The sequence below is a fragment of the Carassius auratus genome, chromosome 27 (assembly GCF_003368295.1).
Source record: "Carassius auratus strain Wakin chromosome 27, ASM336829v1, whole genome shotgun sequence".
Taxonomy (NCBI): Eukaryota; Metazoa; Chordata; class Actinopteri; order Cypriniformes; family Cyprinidae; genus Carassius; species Carassius auratus.
The window spans coordinates 9,227,785-9,246,575 of NC_039269.1; the positions used below are offsets into that span (position 1 = coordinate 9,227,785).

Genomic DNA, 18,791 nt, shown 5'->3' on the forward strand with positions numbered 1-18,791 from the left:
TGCTGTCCTACAAATGCATTTGAGTGTAGTAGTAGAAATGAAGATGAATATTTTACAGACATAAATGTAGAGAGCAGATGGAGAAAATAAAAAAATGGAGGCATTATTAGAGGTGGAGTAAAGAAAATGAAAGCTATTTAGTGTAGTGGAAAAGAGAGACATATGGAGAGTAGGACAGAGAAACACTATTTCTGTTTGTGTGAGTGTGTGTGTTTGTGCCTGAGGCAGATTAGACAAGCTGTGTTTCTCTTCTCATACGTTCACATCTCATCCCAAATGCAGATGGCTGACAGTATGTCCACTCGGTCCCTCACACACACACACACACACACACACATATATACCATGTAAACATGTATTTGCATTTGAAGTGTGATGTTAATGCTTCCAGTGTTTGATCAGATATGCGAGATGCGAGGCACCACTCATGGTGTATGTATGTCCAGATCTTCAGATCTACTCCCAAGGTGTTTGCTCTTTCATTGCTTATAGTTCAGGAATGTTCTTAGTTGTTAACTTTAAGTATGAACTCGTTTAGTTCTCAAATAAAAAAAAAAGTATATATATAAGGTTTTAAATTGCTTTTCCATTGTTTTTCTACGCAAACAGATGGACATGTTTGACCATACGTGTCACGAATTGTGGCTGTAGAGAAGCACACAACGCAGGAGTAATCCACCAAACAGTCTTTAATTCAAACAGAAACTCAGGAGAATAAGCAGGAGAAAGGACAGCCACAAACATCTAAGCGCAAACTAATATAGGACAAAGGAAATAAAGAGCTTAAATGAGCAGAGACAAACAAGATAATGAATTAACACTGGAGGAAACTAATGGACTAATCAAGGAACAAAGGAAAACTAGGTAAAGGCAGGTGGAACAGAAACATAAGCGTGACAATATGGTTACTTATGTAACCTCAGTTCCCTGAGATGAGGGAATGCAACATTGATATGATAGAAGTACCCTTTCCTCCAAATACTACTGAAGCCTTACTGAATAATGACAGTGAAATTGACCAATGGCGTTCACGCGCAAAAAATATGAGGGGTTCCCACTCTGTATTAAGCAGCCCTTGTTCAGAATCTTGACTGAAGTAGCTTGCCGTTCTGAAATCCTGAGCTTGGTGACAGCAATAAGAGACAGAGAGCATTGCCTTTCAATTCGGTCACTCTACATTGCTATGGAAATGTATAAAATCCCATCATATCACAGCGATGGAGCCTGGCCTGAAGTATGTCAAGTTTCACATACAGAACCGTAAAGAGACTGGAAAAGATATTGGCGCTCTTGTTTAACACAGTTCAGGTCTACAGTACCTAGTCGAAACCATGTTTGAGTCAAGGGGGGTGCGGCTCAAACAGGGGTCCCAGCGCCAAATCACAAGTGGGCAGGGTGGAAAGGCGAGGAGGGTTCAGCCTTCTTGCTTCTTTTAAAAATCGTATGATGAATGAATGATAAAATTTTATATAGTGCTTTTTATTGTGTATCTTTGTACACCCAAAGTGCTTTACAATCATGTGAAGGGGGGGGGGGTCTCTCCTCAACCACCACCAGTGTGCAGCATCCATTTGGATGATGCAGTGGCAGCCACAGGACAGGGAGCCGGTTCGCTCATCACACACCAGCTACAGATACAATCAAGTGGTTGGAGAATATTAGGAGGCCATTGCACTTTTTATGAGAAGTGCCATGGGTTTGTTAAAATGACCAAAGAGAGTCAGGACCTCGGTTTAACATCTCATGCGAAAGATGTTGCTTTTTGACAGTATAGTGTCCCCGTCACTATACTGGGGCATTAGGACCCATGCAGACCACCGGGCGAGAATCCCCTGCTGGCCTCACTAACACCTATTCCAACAGCAAACTAGTTTTCCCAGGAGGTCTCCCGTCCTGGTACTTACCAGGCTTAACCCTACTTAGCTTCAGTGGGCAGCCAGTCTTGGGCTGCAGGGTGATATGTTCAGGTCTTTTCTGTCGATTGCACGATTATCGACTTATGCATAGAATGCTGCAATAGCGGCCACATATACTTTCAATGTGGATGGCATACGATCTATCTTTGGGCTACCAGCATCTCCATCAGTTCTGGTTATCACTGTTGATTGAACAGACCAATAACAGAACAGATTACCTTTCCTCTCTGATTTTTGCGAAGTGATCAAACTCCGTCCTGCCGAATACACTCCAAATCCTATTGACTTTCAAAGGGTGTAAACTCCACTCCCCGTGGTTTTCCCTACCCCTCAACAGTAAGTCTGTGCCATAATTCAGTCGTCCAGGGACATGTACTGGCCGGATGGAGAGGTGGTGTCGATCTGCGCATAGAAGAAGCTATCTCGCCAGCCACAACAGCGGTTGCGATGTCCCGCCCCCTTGGTGATTTATAAACTCTACCACAGTCATGCTGTCCATCCTGATGAGAATGTAACAGTGGAGAATGTCCAGGAGAAAGCACTCGAGGGCTTGGTGTACAGCATGGAGCTTCAGACAGTGTATGTGCCACAACTTCTCCATCTGACATTGCATACAGCTCCCCAGCCCGTGCTTGATGCATCTGTCGTAAGTCTTTCTCCTGATCACTTGACCAATAAGAACATCCTGAAGATACAGAGTCATATCGCTCCAAGGGGTCATTGCTTTCAAGCAGTCACATGTTATTTGTATTTGCAAGGTGTCCGCGTCCCCTGTGCTCTGTGACTTGCGACTTTTCAAAGCTAAAGCAGTCGCATATGTAGGAGTCCTAATTTGCACATCCTCTGAAAGCCTAACTTGAAGACTGAGAGATCTGGTCAGTTTTTGTGTGCGCTCCTCCGACAGACATGCTCGCATATTTATTTAATTCAGCTCCACTCCTAAGAAGGAGATGTTCTGGCACGGTACCAGCATGCTGTTTTGCATATTCACAGCCAGCCCTAGGCTCTGAACATGAGTGAGAAGTCTGAGCTGATGTGTGAGAGGATTTGCCTTAGCATAATCATTTTTAAAGAGCGTTTCGAAAGTTTGCGATTCAGGGGTCTCAAATCCAAGATTGGGTGGAGTCCACCGTCTTTCTTAGGCACCAGAAAATAAAGACTGTAGAAGGTGCTTTTGTGATCTATAAGGGGCACTGTCTCTACAGAGCGTTTTGCGAAAAGATTGTGTATTTCCTCTTGGAAAACTGAGGCATTCTGCTCTCGTACAGAGGATATTAACACACTGTTGAAGCTGGGTGGCCTGTGGAAGAACTGAAGCGTGTAGCCGTTCTTTGATTTCATAACCCACTCTGATACCCTTGGCAGTGCCTGCCACGCTTATGTGAACTGTGACAGTGGGCGGGGCGGACTGCATATAATGAGGGATAACTCGCCGTTTGGGGGCAGGGAGTTTAATACCACACAAGTGTGAGAGTGAGTGATGGGGGAGAGGGGAGTGAGAGGAGGAAAATTGCCCTGATTATTGAGATCTGTATATTTTTTTACTTTATTGCACTGCATTGTGGAATAGTCTAAACGCAAACATGACAATTGTTCTTGCCACGCGCAACAGGCATAGGGCATGGTGAACACACACAGCGGAGCGAGCAGACTTTTTCACTGGCTTTCCTCCTCCGAGAGACAATGTCAGGAACAGCGGCTTTGTTTCCGGTGCCGGTTGCCTGCCGTCTCTGTCATGGATGGGTCTCTGGCCCTTCAAGCCCTAAAGGCGATTCGGCCAAGGCTGTCTTTGGCTTCACTGCTGGCTCATGTTCACGCAGAACAGCAGCATAAGGGCTGTGTGGTCTTCCCATGCGCTGTGCTGAGGAAGAGTGGGAACGCACTGGAGGGGCCCGTGAACATCTCCACTGCCAGTTCAAAGAAGGTGTCCAGAAGGGCCATCTTCTCTGAGTCTTTCAACTCAGTCAGGATAAGCCACAGGTGATGATCCAGCACTACAAGATTTCCCTTATTGCAGCTGATCACGCTAGCTGTAACATTTCGGCAGTGGTCCGACTGGAGGTACCACTCATCCAGACAGCTTCTGGCTGGCTCGGCAAGAGGTGCCCACTCCAAACCGAGCTTATCACCTGCAGGACATTTAGGAGCTTGACCATAACTATGATGGAGGTTCCTCGTGTTGATGCCGTGGGGCGCAGTGTAATCCTGCGAGCTGTTTGACCACTCCTCCCAGACAGATGCTGCCACCGAAATGGCATCTTCTTCATCCTCAGTGTCCTCCATGCCATTGAAAGACATCATATTTCACATGCTGAGGGAGGGATGGATATCAGCTATCATGAGGTGCACTGGAAGAGAACTTGCAACAGGGAGGAGACGAGCACTTGGGCACTGAGCCGGCACGAGCTCGTCAACTGAACCCAACAGATCCACATCAGATAACGGCACTTTACTCCTTGGCTCAAAAGAGGTTGCAGAGGAAGAGCGCGGAAGAGCTATTTAGGCGAGTTCACATTTCACATTTATACATTTAGCAGACGCTTTTATCCAAAGAGACTTGATGTTTGTTCCCTGGGAATCGAACCCACAATCTTTTGTGCTGCTAACGCAATGTTCTACCACTGAGCCACAGGAACATCGCCTTGGACGATGGCAACACGGAGCCTGAGAGTCCAAAGGCTCATATCTCCACAGTGGGGGCAGTCCAGTCCCCCAAGCGCCACCTCTGTGAGCACGACCCAGGCAGAAGATGCATGATTCATGGCCATCGGAGTGTTCGATTGGCTCCATGCAGGAACACAGCAAGGGAAAAGAAGGCGTGTCTGCTGCAGCGTGTAGATCTCGGTGAGTACTCTTGAATGATAGGCTTCTTGCTTTTAGTGGAAGGTTGGCTGGAGAGAAAGATTCTGAATGGATGATGTACAAGTGCTGTACATCATTGTACTCCCTCATATTTTGCCTGCTTGAATGCCATTGGCCAGTTTCACTGGCATGATTCAATAAGGCTTAAGTTGTATTTGGAAGAAAGGGTACTTCCCATACCAATGTAGAGTGACCGAACTCTGTTGTTGATATGGAACATCTAAAGAAAAACAGACATTTGAGTCAGAAGTTAGTGTGGCTTTATTTCAATGTCAGCTGATCACTGTATTAGCACCAAGAGCTAAAATCCTCTCTTCTTCATGAATAACAAATCTCCATTTGTTAGAAGATTGAGCTGGCAAGATCACAGGCATTTTTCAGACTCTAGGACAAATTTAATAGTGTACGCATTTAAAGAAGAATCCAGGCCTGAGAACAAAGTCCGCTTTGAGTTCTGAGCTCATAGAAGGTGAATTTGACCAAAGCATCTTTCCTTCAGCAGTTCAGTAACATTTCAATTCAGTCCTAAAATGAGCACGAGACTCATTTTAGACAATGCGTTTGGTTGAGAACTTCAAGGCCAAACACAACCAGGCAAAGTGAAATGGAGAAATTTGCTAATGTGTTTGTGTCTCATAAATCTACAGAAATTTTAGCAACTGAAAGTTTTAGGCCAAAACAGGAATTTTCTGTTTCACATTTCATTTGTCATTTAAAAGGAGCTCCTTAAATATATAAAAAATAGTTTAAAGTTAAATATATCTGAGAAATCCATTAGGTTTTCATGAGCTGAGCAACACAAATAATTTTCCTTCTGGGTTTTGTTTAGCACATCTTCTCTTTACACCTTCCTAAAAGTGAAGTATGTGCGAAACATCATGCACATTGAAAACAGTTTAACACACACACGCTCACCCTCACACACATTTTCTCTATTTCCGGGGCTAGTTTGATGGTCATTGCCAGGTCCTTGTGTTTTGATTGGTGAATAGCCTGTAAGAATGACTCAAGTGCTCATTATGTTTTAGATAACGCACACACATTCTCATTTATCTCCTCGCTCTGATTTCCTCTCGTCTTCTCTCTGCCTCTCTCCGCCTCTCTCCATCTTCTCTGTCTCTCCTTTTTCTTTTCCTACTTAGCTTTTTTTTCAGGGCATTACTACTTTAATTCTTCATTCAGGATTTATCTCCACTCATGAAAGGACAAAGTCCCTCATTTCTTTACTCTTATTTTTCCTCCTGTCATCCCTTCAACACCTGGTTAAGAAGAATTACTTGGTGTGCCAGCTCATTTTTTTCTGCACATTGTTACTTTTCCTTTGTATTTGATAAGAAATAACTACACTGGGTTTACACTGCATCAATAATCAAATGTTTCTTGTACTTGAATATGAGTATATAACAAGAATTATCTTTGATGTTCATTATTATGATTTAATATTTACTGAGGTGGGGTAAGATTAGATTTAAGTTTTTAACCTTTTGAACCACATTTTTATTGACAATATGAACTGAATATATAGAGTTTATGAATGCCCTATTCATACAGCATGGCTTTTAAATGGTATAATATGATGATTTGAAGAACATAATGGCATTACCACTATTTTTACATATTCTATTTTTATGGCACATTGAAAATTGGTGAGAAGCAAATTTTGCTTAGAAACTCCTAGTAAATTTCAATTACTGCAAAGAAACAGCAAGTAACGAATTGAATTAAATGTGAAATTTTTAAGTTGAAAAGCTGAAATTGTGTTTTCTTGTAAAACATACTCCCATGATCTTTGTATTATTTACAAATTTGAAAATTGTCACAATTTGTCATTGTCATTGGCCAATTCTTGCTATTAATAAGTCATTTACTATGAATTTTGCCTCAAACTTCTAATTTGCTGCTTATTAATAGTTAGTAAGGTAGTTAAGTTAGGTATTGAGTAAGATTAGGCATGTAGAATATGGTCATGCAGAATATGTGGACCAATTCTCTTTATTAACTAACCATTAACTATGGCTTTTGCCTCAATTAACTACTTATTTGCTGCTTATTAATAGTTTATAAGGTAGTTGTTAAGTTTAAGGTATTGGGTAGGATTATGGATGTTATGCATTATATGTACTTTATAAGCACTAATAAACAGCCAATATGTTAATAATACACATGCTAATAAGCAACCAGTTTTAAGTGTGAATTGGACCCTATACTAAAGTGTTACCGAATATGTGCTTTATGAGTACTATTAAAACAGTCAATATGTTAATAATATACATGCTAATAACCAACCAGTTAAAGCGTTAGTTCACCCAAAAATTAATTATGAATTATGTCATTAATGACTCACCCTCATGTAGTTCCAAACCTGTAAGACCTCCGTTCATCTTCAGATATTTTAGATTTAGTCCGAGAGCTCTCAGTCCCTCCATTGAAACTGTGTGTACGGTATACTTTCCATGTCCAGAAACGTAAGAAAAACATCATCAAAGTAGTCCATGTGATATCAGAGGCCGGGTCAGTTAGAATTTGTTGAAGCATCAAAAATACATTTTGCTGCACTCACATCAGACCCGGAAGAGAAGGCAATGCTGAATAAAGATGTACTTTTTGTTATTTTTGGACCAAAATGTATTTTCGGTGCTTCAGCAAATTCTAACTGACCATCTGATGTCACATGGACTACTTTGATGATGTTTTTCTTACCTTTCCGGACTTGGACAGTATACCGTACCTTTCAATCTAATTTAAATCTAAAATATCTTATGGTCTTACGGTTATGGAACATCATGTGGGTGAGTTATTAATGACATGTATATATATTTTTTTTTTACACTGTAATATCATAGTACATGGATTAGAAAGGGTATCTGTTGAATAGTTGCATAATAAAGTATGGATTTTGTGCTAATAAATTAACTAATACATTTTTAAGAAATTAAAAGTCTATTAGTATCTCTATATGTTTCAGAATGTGAGATTTTTGGGTTTGCGTCTGTGGCTGTTTTGTCTTGTCAGATATGTCAGTAGAGGTCATGTGGAGTGTTTTAGCTCATATAGAGTGCTCATGGATGTTTGTTTGTGTGTGTGTGTGTGCAATCCTCTCCCACACATTGCAGCCCAAATCACAGAGACAGAACCTCTTGCATCCTGACTTTGTTACCACGGAGACGAGAGGCTAGAATGGACTGCAGAGCAGCGTTGCTATGGAAACACTGGATGCCTACTGGGAGGGGGCCACCATTAATTAGAACCAACGAGAGACAGATAGACAGGACGAGAGAAGATGAGAGAAGATGAGAGAAGACGACAGTTTCTCTGGGCACAGTGTGTACAGTCAGAGCAGGTTCTGTCCAGTTTTTAGGGAGGCACTGCCTCGCTTTCTGTACTAATGGACTTTAGCAGCATCTCTCTTGCTCTCTTATGGCCCTTTCAGTGCAATTCCAACCGTAGAGCCATTATTTTTTACTTTTTACTCTTTATTGTTCTTCATTTATTGCTACTGGAATCCAGTTGTCTTCTTCCCTCATACAAAACGTACCATGGTATTACCATATATACACTAACACTACTGTTTTGAAAAGTTTGGGTCAGAAATGTATATATAGTATATATAAAATGAAGCCTGTTTTCAACTATGTTCATCAAAAAAAATGTATTCCTGTCTTCACAAGTATAATAACCAGTACAACTGTTATCAGCATTGATAATAATCAGAAACGTTTCTTGACCAAATCAGAATATTATAATGATTTCTGAAGGATCATGTGACACTGAAGACTGGAGTGAGGATGCTGAAGATTCTGCTTTGAATCAAATGAGTAATTTATATTAGTGGTTAAACGGATCGTAGTTGATCCGTGATTCGTAGGGACCAAGCCCCACGGTTCGGCGCACACGTGATCTGCGGATTAATTGCAAAACCATAGTAACCATAATAGAGTATAAGTTTATAATTTGTTCTTATTTACACAAGCAAGTGGATTTCAAACAATGCCAGAGAGAAAATGAGAAAGGGAACTGATTCGTTATGCATGAGGCGCGCACACCGAACTGAATCCTCTTCTGAATCTTCTGAATCCTCTGAATCCTGGGCACAAAATGCCCATCTCCACAATAGTTCAGGTAAACTCAGTCAGTTATGTCTCAAGTGAATGTAAACAGCTGAGAAAGAAATCTGATTTGATGTTATTATATCAGATTCATGCATCAGGGACAGAGGCCTATAAATACTGCTGCTGTCATTGATGATCCTCAAACAACAAAACAGCTGTGAAAAAAATCTATATTTAATTTATACAGTGAACACTTTACAGTGTTATTTTATCTAATTATTACATTTCTGTATTTGAATATTACCAACCTTATTTGTTACATATTCTGTTGTATTTATCTGTGCTTGTAATTTGTTAATTTGTTCTTATTTTTGCTGGCTGTTCCCTTTAATCATGTTTAAACTTTCTTAGTTAATCTAGTATTTGCTGTTGTATCAAAGTACTTCACTTTAAATACAAAATGGAAATCAAGTAAAAAAAACAAACATTTCTTGCTAATCAGAAAAATTATCCGATCCGTGGGTCAAAAACCATAATGTGATCCGAACCGTGAGATTTGTGATCCGTTGAACCACTAATATATATACAGGTGCATCTCAATAAATTAAAATGTTGTGGAAAAGTTCATTTATTTCAGTAATTCAACTCAAATTGTGAAACTTGTGTATTAAATTCAGTCCACACAGACTGAAGTAGTTTAAGTATTTGGTTCTTTTAATTGTGATGATTTTCACTATCTCAACAAATAAGAATACTTCATAAGACCAATTAAAAAAACATTTTTTGTGATTTGTTGGCCTTCTGGGAAGTATGTTTATTTACTGTACATGCACTCAATACATGGTAGGGGCTCCTTTTGCTTTAATTACTGCCTCAATTCAGCGTGGCATGGAGGTGATCAGTTTGAGGTTCTGCTGAGGTTGAATGGAAGCCCAGGTTTCTTTGACAGTGGCCTTCAGCTCATTTGCATTTTGATCTCTTGTTTCACATTTTTCTCTTGACAATACTCTATAGATTCTCTATGGGGTTCAGGTCTAGTGAGTTTGCTGGCCAGTCAAGCACACCAACACTATGATCATTTAACCAACTTTTGGTGCTTTTGGCAGTGTGGGCAGGTGCCAAATCCTGCTGGAAAATGAAATCAGCATCTTCAAAAAGCTGGTCAGCAGAAGAAAGCATTAAGTGCTCCAAGATTTGTTGGTAAACAGGTGCAGTAACTTTGGTTTTCAAAAAACACAATGAACCAACACCAGCAGATGACATTGCACACCAAATCATCACAGACTGGGGAAACTTAACACTGGACTTCAGGCAACTTGGGCTATGAGCTTCTCCACCCTTTCTCTAGACTCTAGGACCTTGGTTTCCAAATGAAATACAAAACTTGCTCTTGTCTGAAAAGAGGACTTTAGACCACTGGGAAACAGTCCAGTTCTTCTTCTTCTTAGCCCAGGTAAGATGTCTCTGACTTTGTCTGTGGTTCAACAAATTCCTTGACAGGTCTGTGTGTGGTGGCTCTTTCTGCCTTGACCCCAATCCATTCCTTGTGAAGTTCACTCAAATTCTTGAATTGATTTTGCTTAACAATCCTCATAAGGCTGCGGTTCTATTGGTTGATTGTGCATCTTTTTCTTTCATACCTTTTCCTTCCACTCAACTTTCACAATTTCAGTTTGATGAGACATATCAAAATACCATGGTACCTAATTTGTCCAAAGAAAAACATAATAATACAGTAGTTCATGTCTGTGTGGCATCAGTAATCTTGCTGGGCAATATCAGGTCTACATGTGTAGTAATCTGTCAAATAGAATTGGTTTCAAGTATGATGTCTTTGTTGTGATTACAGTTGTCCCTTTGGTGGTGTCAAGCCTCTCCAGCCAATCAGAACATATCAGCTTATGTCCATATGAAGAAAACAAAGCAGGTTTGCATCAAATTATTAGACAAATACTCATTTATGACAGCGGTATAGGATTACAGTGAGGGTTAGAGATGTGAGTGTGTGTGTGTGTGTGTGTGTGTGTGTGTTCAGTGCAGTCATTGAGCTTTTCTGATGCGGTCATTAGTTTTTATAGTAAAACTTGTGAGTCAAAGATGAATATTAGCGCATAGATGAACTTTCTTGATATTGCGTCAGCAGCAGCACTGCAGTAGAGCTTGGCTGTGAGTTTCATACACAAACACACAAACAAAGTCTCTCCCTCTATCATAGTTGAAATGGTTTACAGTGTTTCTCTTTTCAGTCATGAAGATGTCTAAAGGGTTTTAGGACTACAAAATCTGCCAACTGAAGCTGAGAATGAAGGCATCGGCAGTAAACTCTGTCATCAAGGTTGCGTGTGTTTTTCCAAGGGCTCTTCAAATTTAGATGTGTGCCATCAAAATAGTGGCATGGTCTCTCTCTTTTCTTTTTGCATATTGAGTTGCAGAGTATGCAGAGCAGAAAAGTGGAACGAGGAAAGACAGGCTGTTGAAAAGAGGAAGCTGTTTATTAACTCATCATATCGCTTCATCATATAGAGTGTTATGAAGTGTTATCTTCATCCTTTATACTCTAGACGGTTCATCTGGATAATGTCTATTAGCATTCCTGTTCATTTCAATAGAATAGTGCCTCGACTTGGATTTTTGCGCCTATCAGCTGAGCCATAAATGTCATGTGACTACTTGCTCTGGAGCTGTTGGGAAATGACGTCATCACTACAATTGGCTGATGGCACCACAAGAACGCTCACAGTCCCAAAATGTTTAGTCATTTTTATTATTTAGTTTTTATTTCTGTTTAGTTTAAATTAAAAATTCACTTTTAGTGAGTTTTTTTTATTATTTTAATAGTTATTTTATTGTATTTTATTTAAGTTTTATTTAATAAAAATACACGCATGCAAACAAACACACTCCGATAGATCTAGATAGATCTTTGCCACTAGTGGTGCAGAAATTGCACACTGCACCTTTAAACATTTCTGTTGACTTTTTTCACAGTGAACCTGCAGCTTTCCCAGATGGCACTCTGTGTTTGTGTGTGTGTTTGTGTCAGGGTGCACAACCTCATACTTGAGACATGTGTCTGACATTAAAATTGATTTGACAACCTCCCTACAAAACCAAACCAGTCTACTGCTGGGGCCATTACTCAGAGTTGTTAAGTCGAGTATTAAAAAAACAAAAACGTTTACAGCACTGTCCTCTCTCTCTCTCTCTCTCTCTCTCTCTCTCTCTCTCTCTCTCTCTCTCTCTCACTCACTCACTCACACACACACACACACACACACACACACACACACACAGATACAGAGATAACTCCCTGATCTCTGTTCCACATGCTTGGCAACCTTATCCAGCGACAGTCACTTATATTATTATGGAAAAATAGCTTATCTGTCTCTCACATAACACACACACATTTGCTTAACTCCTCATCAGAATCATGCTGACAGAGTGTAATGTAGTTTAGAGACTGCTGAGTGTAGAGTAGAATCAGATTTTCTGGAGTTTTCCATCTCATTAAAGGCCTGGCCTTAGGTCACCATCCTTTCTTGTGCTCTTTCTGGCTCTCTCGTTCTTTCTCTCAGGGGAAAGGTGCACTCCATACTGAGTGAGTTGTGCGTATTTACTTGCTAAAAGGAGCATGTATGTTTTCTCTGTAGATGTTCAAATGATGCAGTGGAAAATAAAACTTTCCATGCTGTGTCTGAGACGGGAGCTTTAAGTTTCCACATTCAGACGGGGTCGTCCTGAGACCCAGGCATTTGTGACCTCTGTTCATTCACCTTGGCTGTTCCCATTGCGCTGGGTAGCCTGCGGGATGCAGGTGAATGGGAGGAAGCCTGACAAGTATCACTAGTGCTCTGATCAATGAGAGAGCACAGGAGTAAGCCTAAGATTGTGTGTTTAAAAGACGCTCCCTTGGGATTTTCAACCTGCACATTGTGTTGTGGTGGTTTTACTTGATCTCTTGGAGAGAAAAATAAGGAAACGCACAAATGTACATGGGTAGCTGATACTTAAGATCATTATTATTATTTCCATCAACATCAAGATTTATGTTAATATATACACTACTACATTTCAGGGTCAGTAAGATTTATTTTTATTTTTTTAAAGAATACTGTTATGCTTAACATGGCTGAATTTATTGATCAAAAATACGAAAAAGTTACATTATTGTAATTTAAAATAACTGCTTTATATTTGAATGTTTTTTTAAAACACTACAGGTGCAACTCAATAAATTAGAATGTTGTGGAAAAGTTTAAGTAATTCAACTCAAATTGTGAAACTTGTATATTAAATTCAATCCACTCAGACTGAAGTAGTTTAAGTCATTGGTTCTTTTAATTGTGACGATTTTGTCTCACATTTAACAAAAACCCACCAATTCACTCTCAACAAATTAGAATATGGTGACATGCCAATCAGCTAATCAACTCAAAACACCTGAAAAGGTTTCCTGAGCCTCCAAATGGTCTCTCAGTTTGGTTCACTAGGCAACATGATGGGGAAGACTGGTGATCTGACAGTTGTCAGAAGATAATCATTGACACTCTTCACAAGGAGGGTAAGCCAAGAACATTCATTGCCAAAGAAGCTGGCTGTTCACAGAGTGCTGTATCCAAGCATGTTAACAGAAAGTTGAGTGGAAGGAAAACGTGTGGAAGAAAAACATGCACAACCAACCGAGAGAACCGCAGCTTTCAAGGCATACAGGCGCTGCGGTCAAGGCATACAGACGTGTCAAGGAATTTGGCTACAGTTTTCATATTTTTCTTGTTAAGCCACTCCTGAAACACAAACAACGTCAGAGGCGTCTTACCTGGGCGAAGAAGAAGAACTGGACTGTTTCCCAGTGGTCAAAAGTCCTCTTTTCAGATGAAAGTTTTTGTATTTCATTTGGAAACAAAGGTCCTAGCGTCTAGAGAAAGGGTGGAGAAGCTCATAGCCCAAGTTGCCTGAAGTCCAGTGTTAAGTTTCCCCAGTCTGTGATGATATGGGGTGCAATGTCATCTGCTGATGTTGGTCTATTGTGGTTTTTGAAAACCAAAGTCACTGCATCCATTTACCAAGAAATCTTGGAGCACTTCATGCTTCCTTCAACTGACCAGCTTTTTGAATTTGCTGATTTCATTTTACAGCAGGATTTAGCACCTGCCCACACTGCCAAAAGTACCAAAAGTTGGTTAAATGACCATGCTTTTGGTGTGCTTGACTGGCCAGCAAACTCACCAGCCCTGAAACCCATAGAGAAACTATAGGGTATTGTAAAGAGGAAAGTGAGAAACAAGAGACCAAAAAATGCAGATAAGCTGAAGGCCACCGTCAAATAAACCTGGGCTTCCATACAACCTTAGCAGTGCCACAAACTGATCACCTCCATGCCACGCTGAATCGAGACAGTAATTAAAGCAAAAGGAGCCCCTACCAAGTATTGAGTACATGTACAGTAAATAAACATACTTTCCAGAAGGGCAACAATTCACTAAAAATGTTTTTATTTGTCTTATGAAGTATTCTAATTGGTTAAGATCGCGAATTGGTGGGTTTTTGTTAAATGTGAGCCAAAATCATCACAATTAAAAGAACCAAAGACTTAAACTACTTGTCTGTGTGCATTGAATTTATTTAATACACAAGTTTCACAATTTGAGTTGAATTACTGAAATAAAAGATTTTTTCCAAGACATTCTAATTTATTGAGATGCACCTGTATTTGCTCATGTGATGCAAAGCTGAATTTTCAGTGTCATTACTCCAGTCTTCAATGTCACATGATCCTTCAGAAATCAGTCATTTTACATGGGGGCAGCTGTCGACTAGTTACCAGAAGGTCGCAGGTTCGAGTCTCTGTGCTGGCAGGAGTTGTAGGTGGGAGGGAGTGAATGAACAGCGCATGTTTATTTATTATTTTTGATATCTTCCGTGTCTGGAATAAATTATCAATAGTGTTTTTTTGTTTGTTTTTGGTTGCTCAGTTGTTCCCAATTCTCTGTGATACTGTAGTCAGTAGATATTGACTCTTTCTCTGTCTACATTGTCTATGGGATTTCATTATCTGCAGGTGAAAAAGCAACAGCAATAACACATATGAGAACGTATATAAAGAAGAAAACATGATAAAAATAAACTTTAAGTGATCCAAGGATACTTTCAATCCCCTCACACCTTGCATTACTTCTGGGAACACTTGCCCACTCTCTAATACCTCCACAGACAGACAGACAGACAGCCAGCGATACAGGACAGAGTCACAGTTGGTGCATGAGGACGGGTATCTGAGTTTATGTAACTGCCTCAGCAGGTCCGTCTCAGTGCAGAGGTGGGGGGTGGAGGGCAGATGAAACCGTATTATTTTCTAGTTACATAATATTTAGTGTTTGAAGAGCTGGCAGCATTGACTAGAATTTTTTTTTTTTTTTTGCCATCTTTACTCTTCATTTTTAAGGACACCACACACACACTCAAACAAGCGCACACTTGTACACATGATGCTTTCTGAATCCTCTCAAAACCTCTCTGCTTTCTCCAGAAGATTTCATGTCAAATAAGGTTGACTGAGCCTCACTTTCATCGCACGAGGTGAAGATAGCAGGACAGTGATTTGATCTCTGGCTCTCTACAGGCAGATGATATAAGTGTGCTTTTTACATTACCGCTGCACTTCTGTGGACTCTGAGTTACTTTCATTTTACTTACTCATAGTTACTTACTTATTTTTCAAAAAGAAATTCTTATAAATATTATTACTTTTGGAGTACCATGTAAAAGAAATGTATGATATACCATTACAAAAAGTACTGTGGTGGAACAACGATTACACTTAATTTTACACTGTGTATTTACAGTATACTTACAGTGCATTTACCCAGGAAAGCACTGGTTTAGGGGTGGGCTCAAGGTTCGTACCTAATTAACCAATTATTGTAATTGCTATAATAACTACATATGCAAAACAATGTTTCTTTGGACATGGTACTACCATGGTGTTTTGGACATGTTCTATGGTAGAACCCTGAAGTACATGTAAATGAACTTCAGTACTGTGGTATATACTATCTTTATTATTATTATTATTATTATTATTATTATTATTTTGAAACAATCTCACCGTATTCACCAAGGCTTTATTTATTGAAATAACAAAAACATTAATATTGTGAAATATTTTTTACAATATAATATAACTGTTTTATTTTTTAATATAATTTTAAATTGAATTTACTATTGAAAATTATGAATTTTCAGCATCACTACTCCAGTCAGTGTCACCTGAGTTTTCGTTAATCAATATTCTGATTTGCTTGCTAATAATAATAATAATAAGAAGAAGAAAAAACCATATTATGATTATGATTATGATTATTATTCTTAAGTCTTATATTTTTTCAGTGTTTTTATTTTTTATTTTTATAAATGTGGTTAAATACAGTTAAATACAGCATTTATTTGAGAGGGAAAAAATCTTGTGTAACAACATAAATGTTTTTATTGTAACTTTTTATTTCATGCATTCCTGCTAAATAGTTTCTGACCCCAAACTTTTAAACATTGATTTACTTCATAGCATCTACCATCTGATACAAATTACAGTACCATGCTAGTTTAAAGTTGATTAATAAGTTTAGCATTACTATATTCTGAGTCTAAGCAGCTAGCAATTACCAAGAACCCCTTTGCAACCACAGAGTAACATTCTAAAATCCACACTCAACACCCTTTTGTGCAAGTTTTCAAACAATTCTATTGCTTTTAACAGATTTTTGCATCGCAAGTCTGGGGGTATGATGCCCTTCATCCAGCCCTCCACGCTAAAAGAGGAAGCGTTATGAAGATTGCTGTTTGTTCTGACATTTCAAGCGATGCTTGATTCCCGTCTTGATTATCTTCTTTAAATCCCGTCTGATTTGCCCCGGTCACCTGTGCTAGTGTTTGTGCATCCCCGTACGGCTCTTGAGCAAGAGGTGTTTCCATAGCAACAGGTTTCTATAGAAACTGGATCACAGTGGCTGCTGGAGGGCGAGCATGACTCATCCTGCTGAGGGGGTTCAGCAAAGCCAAAAGCAACCAAAGTTTACTCTCATACACTTCTAGCAGCTGCAGCTGTGTTGCAGTCACTTAGCCAAAAAAAACTGTGGTATTACCATGAAAATATATCACGGTAAACATGACCTGAGGTGATACAGTGAAATTCGTGAACCATGTTTTTTATCTTGTACTATGGTACTGTTTTTGTAAGGTTTCACGTTGATTGTGTCTATCGCAAACGTTTGTGGTTTGTTTTAGAGTTTCTGTATTGAACTCTTTAAGGATATTTTTATATGAAATGATTTCCTGTTAATTAAATCTGAGAACAGTGAAGGTTTCCTAAATTAGACATGTGTGTTTTCTCACTGCACCTGCTAGCTTCAGTCAGGTTTTGTTAGGAAAACAGCAGAAGAAGGGGAATTAAATTGTCTGACTTGCTTTCAGTTTTGCAGTTTGAGAAGTCCAACACCGCCAAATGGTCTATTTGTGTTCTTTTCAGTTTCATATGCAGAAACACATTATAATGAACCGTGAACATCCTGGTTTTGGAACGGCTGAGCATAATGTGTGTTTGTGTGTGTGTACACAGCAAACAGATTTTAGTTTTATTTTTGACAGCTGCCGTTACTGAGCAGATCTCCCAGTCTGCTTTGATTCATATTAGCGCCCAGATTGAAATCTTAACTATAAGAGGAAACAAGCTCATCTCGTTTGATTTCGCTCTTCTCAAGAGGACACGCTGTCAGGAGTTCAGAGAGTCAACAACATTATACTGAACTGTTTATTTGTGTATATATTGGTATTTAAAATCAGTTTTCATGCTTGTTTACATGCTTGTTTACAAGTCTTCATTGCTGTGCGTCTGCAGAGGCTGTGGAATCAAACTCTGACCTTAGAGAAATATAATGTGTATTGTGCATGATGTAATAAGGGCTGTTAATTTAATTTGTTAATTTAGAAAAAATATATATGTGTGTGTGTGTGTGTGTTTACATAAGCAAAATTTAAAGCAACATACTAAGAATCTTTTTTATTTTCTTTTTTCAGAATACTGTTGAGTGGCCTTTTTTTTTCTTTGGCATTTATATGGCTTCCAGCAGGTGCTAACTGTAGTCAACACAATCTATTTTAGCTTGCACATGCTTGTGCAAGTTGTTTTCAGTACAAAGGCACAAAGGCTAACTGGCTCTGAGGTTTCTGTGAGTAATAGTGTGTCTAAGACACTTATGGCTGATTGTGACACATATAGCACTCGGAACACATATAGGCAAGGGAAGTTCAAGGGAGGTGTCAGCATGGTCTTAACTGAGGTCAGAGGTCAAGAAGGTCACTGTGCTAGTCTTATTTTCAGCAGATACTGCTAAAAAGGTATTTCAAAACTAAAAGTATCACAGTGTAGATTTTTAAGTATGATTCACTTTATTAGTAGCAGAGGCTTTAGATTGCAGTCCAGATGTTTTCATTGTCTGTAAATCTTTCAGCGTACCATAGCTGACATCAGGATAATCCAGGTGTTCAGGTCTAGATCATAGAAGAATATGACCTTTGTGACTCCTCAGATGATCTTTTTTCATTATTTTACTGGAAAAGTAAAATTATTATTATTTTTTTATCTAAAACCATTAATTAACCAGCTACCACTTACGAAAACTTTTACCAGCAGGGGCATTACATATTATTATTATTATTATTATTATTATTATTATTATTATTATTATTATTATTATTATATATTATTTTTTTATGTTTATAGAAACTTATTTATTAAAATAGTTGCATTTATTGAAAACGTTTTTTTTTTTCAAGTGTATTATTCATTTTTAGTTTATTCATTTATATATATTAACCTGGATATCCCAAACCCCTCCTGTTCATTTTGTCAACTTCTCTTGGCTGTCAGTGGAGAACTTTGAAGCTGTCAGATTCCTTTAAACAAGAT

The 18,791-nt window shown here is 39.0% G+C and overlaps 1 protein-coding gene across 5 annotated transcripts in view; it reads left to right on the plus strand.

Annotated features, from left to right (window-relative positions):
• Window positions 1–18,791, plus strand: part of ece2a (endothelin converting enzyme 2a) — a 71,850-nt gene that overhangs the window by 27,199 nt on the left and 25,860 nt on the right. For 4 of the 5 annotated variants that reach the window (XM_026205787.1, XM_026205788.1, XM_026205786.1 and 1 more), the window contains exon 4: window positions 10,677–10,754. The exons of the other annotated variant lie outside the window; for it this stretch is intronic. In XM_026205787.1, the coding sequence (XP_026061572.1) occupies window positions 10,677–10,754 (78 nt within the window). The remainder of the gene's footprint in view (window positions 1–10,676; window positions 10,755–18,791) is intronic. 5 annotated transcript variants of the gene reach the window in all.